This window comes from Chenopodium quinoa, unplaced genomic scaffold (assembly GCF_001683475.1).
Source record: "Chenopodium quinoa cultivar QQ74 unplaced genomic scaffold, ASM168347v1, whole genome shotgun sequence".
Taxonomy (NCBI): Eukaryota; Viridiplantae; Streptophyta; class Magnoliopsida; order Caryophyllales; family Amaranthaceae; genus Chenopodium; species Chenopodium quinoa.
This window is the reverse complement of record NW_018743175.1, coordinates 3209214-3215951: the sequence shown is the minus strand read 5'-3', so window position 1 is coordinate 3215951 and position 6738 is coordinate 3209214. Positions and strand designations below refer to the sequence as shown.

At 33.3% G+C, this 6738-nt stretch overlaps 1 protein-coding gene across 2 annotated transcripts; it reads left to right on the top strand.

Annotated features, from left to right (window-relative positions):
* Nucleotides 1–2173: 2173 nt before the first annotated feature.
* LOC110732508 (zinc finger BED domain-containing protein RICESLEEPER 2-like) lies at nucleotides 2174–6442 on the top strand. Of its 2 annotated transcripts, XM_021912458.1 has the most exons (4): nucleotides 2174–2405; nucleotides 2449–2579; nucleotides 3770–4472; nucleotides 4663–6442. In XM_021912458.1, exons 1-4 carry the CDS (start codon nucleotides 2314–2316, stop codon nucleotides 5141–5143), a joined length of 1407 nt encoding a protein of 468 aa, XP_021768150.1. In that variant the 5' UTR covers nucleotides 2174–2313; the 3' UTR covers nucleotides 5144–6442. The 2 variants fall into 2 exon arrangements, with proteins under 2 accessions (XP_021768150.1, XP_021768151.1); XM_021912459.1 differs by lacking the exon at nucleotides 2174–2405 and having other exon boundaries at nucleotides 2441–3069; nucleotides 4663–6440.
* The last annotated feature ends 296 nt before the right edge of the window (nucleotides 6443–6738 follow it).

Genomic DNA, 6738 nt, shown 5'->3' with positions numbered 1-6738 from the left:
TTAACATGTCACTCGAATAAATAACGATATCAAGAGAGTACCATTTCTTTTAATTTCCTCAAAGTAAAAGATACATTGATTTTTATGGTTATACATCATTGATTTCAACCATAAACTTCTCTAGTCTCTAGATATACTTTAATTAGGAATGTTTATATTACACTCTCTGTGAGCTCTGTCCCTTTGTATTCATATTAAGAATCTAATAAACTTATATTTTAAATAACAACAACAAAAAAATGTGGAAAAATCATATACATGTTTAACGGGGAATGAGGGCAAAGATTAAGGAAATAACAAAAACCTAACACCTAGTTGATCATAACCATACTCATATATATTTGTAAGTACCGTTTATTAAATTAGTATATATATGAAATAAAAGAGCCTAAAAATTATTTACACGCTCAAGAGAGGTTTTGTCGAGAGTTTCATTACATTAGTTTAGTTGATTGTTAAATACTTTAATTTTTTCGGTTCATAAGGTGAAGTGAACTAGAATGACAAGTAAGAACATACTCAAATAGCTTAATTTATAAAACTCTCATTGGATTTGATACCTTAACATTTAGTTGAAAATCAAATCTTAACCTATTAGTCTATTACCATACTTTGATAGTTTGATTGGTTAAGCAAATCTTTGATACAATTAATACCTGAAAGGTACTCCTAAGTCCTAACGATCATTTTAAGCTAAGGCGCTAAGCTATTATATATATTTACGTTGACTTTGCTGAATGATTAAGGTCTAAACACGTCTTTACAAACACAATTTTAACAATTGTCAGCGCTACTAATTACACGGAGTAGTATTATTATTAGACATTGGATCAACAACCGAGATCATAAGAACTTTGGTACCAAAAAAAATGTGTACTTAAATTGAAAAAAGAAAATTATTGGACAATTAATTATCGAGAATCTTGGTCTAACAATTATTTACACGACGATTTTGTTCATAAGTCAACCCTTTGATACTCCCTCCATCCTACATGATTGTATTACCAGGCCACTTTAATTAACTTCTCCTTCCTTCACTTTCATTTCATTTCAGTTGAAAAGTACCAATAGTTCAACTAACAAATTCATAATTATTTTTAACGCAAAAGCTAATAAGTGACTTCGGGACATCAGATATATAAGAGAATTAAAAGCGTAATTTTAACATGTAATCTAAAATTAATACTTCGTACTACTTTAGACTACTGTATATATTAATTATTTGTCTAACACCCTTGGGGCGTTCATCAACAAGATCCTTATTCTAATGAACACTGTCATAAGCTCATAATATATACGACCTTTATATCAAAAACATTTTACAGAGTTTCTTATATTATAATAAAGGTTCAAACTCTTCAAGGGAATATTAATTAGTAGCTAATTCACTTTCATACCTTTACTATTTGAAGATTATGATTTAAAATTTAGCATCAATCATGACAAATTCTTGTACATTGTGTATAAACTATAAAGGCTTCCAGAAATCATAGATTAATGACAGTTCTGGCAAATTGTTTGTTACAATGTCGGTCCATTTTGTATTGGAATTAAGAACAGATTACATCATACAAAGAGCTAAATTAAAAAGTTTATGTGAGACAGATAAGGGAAAAGAGTCAATCGACTAAACTGTGATGCCTCCCAAGATTTTAATATTTTTTTTTTGTATCTTTCTTTCCCATTACAATTAGTTAAACATCTTATTTGCATGGATTTTTATTTTAAATTGTTCAATTACCTATGAGTTTTTATCATGTTATCAATTTCTAATTTAAATGGATGTCAATTAGCTTAGCTAGTTAAAGTCTTAGGGTGGTATCTAAAATCTAAGATCAAATCTCGTGTACATCATTGTCCTTCGTAACTTTATCTACACCAAAAACCCAAAAAAAAAAAATTACGCATTTATAATATTATACAAGTAAGAAGTTATAAATCATCAAAATATATTCGATCTTAAGAATAGGGATGTCACTGGGGCGGGTCTAGTAGGAGACCCGCCCCATCCCCGCCCCGATGGGGCGGGGATGGGTCTAGCTTTGGCGGGTCGCGGGGCGGGGATGGGTCTAAAATCCATACCCGCCATGGGTGATGGGGCGGGGATGGTTGTTATGTAATACCCGCCCCGCCCAGACCCGCCCCATACCCGCCCCGCCCCGCCCCGCCTGACCCACCCCGTACCCGCCCCGCCCCGCCTGACCCACTCCATACCCGACCCATACCCGCTTTATACCCACCCCATACCCGCATAAGACCCGACTAGCCATAGCATAATACGATTAAAAAAAAAAAAAAAAAAAACTACACCTAATGAAATCTAACCCAATAACCCACTTACCCAATACCCACCCTCATTCAGTCATTCACAAAACAAAAACCCTAGCCTCTCACTGCCTCACTCTCTCCTCTCACAGACTCACAGTCTCACAGCTCACTGCGCTGAATCTCTTCCTCAAGCCTCAAACCCCTCTCTTCGATCCTTCTTCTTCAACCTCGTGGTCCTCGTCTGCAATCAAATCTCTTCGATCCTTCTTCTTCAACCTCGATCTTGCAAGGCTGCAACTCATTCAATTTAGGTAAACGTTTTCGCATTATTATCTTTGAATTTTCTTAATTCAATATGTTCAATTAAGAATTTCTTAATTGGGTTTTCGATTGAAAGTATGTGATTCGTCTTTTATTTATGATTTGTTCGATTGCGGTTTTCAATATTTCATTTGATTGAGCTAGGGTTTCGTGTTATATTTGTATGATACTTTCAATCTAATGCAATGTAGTTGATTACTGTTATTTTTTGTATGATAATGTATGAATATGATGACCTCTAAATTTTTTAGTTTATTAGGGTTTTAATCTAGAATTTTCATTACTTGTTTTTTTATATTTAATTTCACAAAATAGATATAATAAAGTCGAAATATGTATAGATTGTAATTAGTTTTTCTCATTAATTTCAGACTTATAAGTTTATGTTTATTATTTTAGCTTATGTGTGATAACTAAATTCGGATTATGTCATTGGGGGAAGTTGGAGCAATTTCTATTGAGAATTGTTAAATAACCCAGGTAAGAATTTTCTTCAAATTTTGTTGTATTCTTTGTTATTGAGATTGTATAAAAGCGTGAGAAATGAATTTCAAACTATTATCATAGTATCATACTATTGTTGTTATACTGTAATTTAAGTAGTACTCAATATTGATGAAATTGATCACAATGTATGCAAATTGAGTTGGGGTAATGAAAATGTGGATGGATAATCAGGTGCTGATTTTGGTGGTTAAGAAAGTGGGTGTGTATAGATAGAGTGGAAGAACAGGTTGGATCTTTAATGTCGTAAGCTGACAGCTTTTAAGAATGAAGACTTTGAGACACCAAATTGTACAACTACTGTACTATATTTTGATGTCCTTGTGTTTGTGTTTGTTGTCTCCCTCTTTCTTACAAAATGAGAGTACTAAATTTGGTGATGCTGTTGCTGGCAGCCAGTATGTAGTGGTTAGTGACTTAGTGTGATAGGTGGTTAACTGGTTATGCAGCAGCAACAATATATTAACATAGCAGTTACAGTATGACATTATGCATTGATAGGCCTTTCAACATGATATCTTCCGATAGCTGTGCTAGAAGCATGATCTGCCTTTGCTGCTGTGCATTGCTAATTTGCTATTATTAATTTATTATTGCTGTTTCTGAGATGTCAAATGTGTTCAATACTGTAGTCAATATGTCTAGTGCATTAATTGTCTTTATTTAATTTTTACAGGGGAGAATTTGTCTGAGATGTCAAATAACGCTAGTGTTCCCACTTCCGCTAGTAATACTCCAATTGCAATAGATGATGATGAAAGTCCTCTAGAGACTAATTCCGATCCTTCTCTCCTACCAATTACTAGTAGGCATACTTCGGCAGTGTGGTCTGATTTTAAGAGAAAGAGAGTTGGGGATGTGATAAAAGCTGAGTGCAACCATTGCTCCAAGCTACTTGCTGGTGGGTCAAAAGCAGGAACTACTCATTTGAAAGATCATATAAAAATATGTCCAAAGAGAGTATGTCAAGATCTTCGACAAACAAGAATGTTTGGTACAAAAAAAAACTTGAATGATAAGAATGACACGATGACATTGGCTCCTTACGAATTCCACCAAGAAGATGGAAGAAGAGACTTGGCAGAGATGATTATTTTGCATGAGTATCCAATTAGCATGGTTGAGCATATTGGTTTTAGAAAATATAGCAAGACACTCCAACCTGGATTTAAAGTGCCGTCTCGCAACACAACTAGAAAAGATATTATGAAAAGATATGAGCTTGAGAAGGAGAATGTTGCAACCTTGTTGAGGAAAGCAAAGGGTAAGATTGCCTTAACTACTGACATGTGGACAGCTGACAACCAGAGAAAAGGTTATATGGCGGTCACCTCACATTTTATTGATAATACATGGAAGTTGCAAAGTCGGATCATAAGGTATTGTTTTCTGGTTACTTATAACTTGTTTATTTTTTTTTGGTTGTCTTTGTATTGCTATAGTTTTTTGTGTGAATTTTAAAATCATAAGAATTATAAGTTGTGATGATGGATGATAATAATGAGCCCATATATCCACAATAGTATTGAATAGACAAATAATATATGTTATTTTCATTGGTTTTGGTAGGTTTTTATATGTCCCCGCCCCTCATACTGCTGAGGTTCTTGCTGATGCTTTGAAAGAAAGCATTCAATCATGGAATCTTGATCTTAGGTTGTCTTCTATAACCGTGGATAATTGTTCAACTAATGATGCAATGATGGAAATTTTGAAAGGAGTGTTTCCATATGGCTCACTTTTATTGCGAGGTGATTTTTTTCATATGCGTTGTTGTGCTCACATATTAAATTTGATTGTTCAAGATGGTTTAAGTGCTGTGGTATCAAATGGTGTTCAAAGAATTAGGGATAGTGTTGTGTTTTGGACTGCTTCTGATAAGAGAGTACAAAGGTTTGAACAAGTGGCTAAGCAAATAACTCCTGAGTGTAGTAGAAAGTTAGCACTTGATTGCAAAACCCGGCGTGTAGTAGAAAGTCATAAAATATCAAAAAAAAGAAAAAAAAAATTAATTGCTACACTCACGCTAGTTTTAGATATCGTATTTTAATTATGTACATTTACCTCTTTGGTTATTACTCCACTTCTTTAAAATCCGAATCCACCTAAGAAAGCAATCCTGTTACAGTGTTACCAACTCAACTATCTTAAATTCCTACTTCGTAATACCTTGAGCGATTAGGCCCTTGGCAAATAACATTGGAGGACTTTTTTTTGGTAGAACAGTGGAAGACTTTGTAAGTCTAATACCGACCCATAAATATAAAATACAAGCACCGTCTTTGGGTACAATTCACCGGTTTGGCATGGCATGAGTAACAACGTACCATACATGACCATGCACTCATGCAGGTGTGGCTAAGTCTAGCAAAAATCAGCGCAACCAACAAACATGTTGACTTGGCAGAGAAACATTCAGATACCTAAATTCTCTTTCAAGTCCATTTTCACTGGGTTAAAAATAAAAGGAAAAAGAAAAAAGATGGTAAAAGAAAATAAAGAAAACACATTCCCAAATTTCCTTAGTTGATAATTAAAGTAGAAATCTTTGACCAGTTGAGAAAAAGGTTCCCTTAAATTAGCTACTTCGACTACCCAACCCAACTTATATAAACCACCCCCACCAAACTATAAAGATAAAGTTTATATGTGCAGTATTGTTTTTTTTTTCAATTCTACATGTATACTCCATGTATTTTACTGTACCGTAATTATTTTTATGAACTTTGCATAATTATATGGAGTACTAATTGAAAATCAAACCCTACTAAAAGGGGTAATACTCTAAATAGAGTAATATCGACCATTTAGTTAACCTTGGTTCTCACTTTCTCAGTCATATATCTTACGGGTTACTGAGTATATAATACTTGTACAAGTCATACTGCACTACACAACTTTTGTTTTTTGTTTTTATTTTTAAGGCAATTTTTGCTTGTATTTTACTGGTACCAAAAAAAAAAAAAAAAAAAAAAAAAAAAAAAAAAAAAAAAAACAAGCAAAAATCCTAAGAATAAAGAAATGACGGAGAATATGGGCAAAGGTTATTTAAGTGGACGCCAAAAACGAAGAGAGTTTAGAATAAATTAGTTCCCCTTCTCCCTTCCTTAGTTGTTTAGTAGGATTTAGGAGTATATATTTACACTTAACAAATATAATAAGGAGTAATACGACTTATATCAATAAAGTCTTGGCTTAGTAGTTAATTAATATTAATAATTTATGTGCGATAGAACAGATTGATACTCCATAGGTTTGAATCCCCCACAGTTTGTAACGTATTACTCTTGTGTTGCAAAAAAAAAAAATGGAGTAATTAATTTTTTTTCTTCCAAAAAGATTAAATCATGGTCATCCATTGGACATGGGCTTGATGGACTTTGATCTTAAGGGAGTTGTCCTACTGATGAGGGCACATGTATTTTCAAATAAAATTTTTTTTTAAAAAAAAAAAACAAAGTCCGAAAGATACCCGACCTAGATCCGTGAAAGTTCTGTGAATTGGATTGTTTTGAATTTTAGGGGGGTGATTATTTCTTTTTTTGGATTTTCCATCCTTTATCTTATTAAGTATTACTATTTATAATACAAGTATAGTGTTATTGTTTTTCATTTCTACTTTTGGGCCCTATTAGGTCAACCATC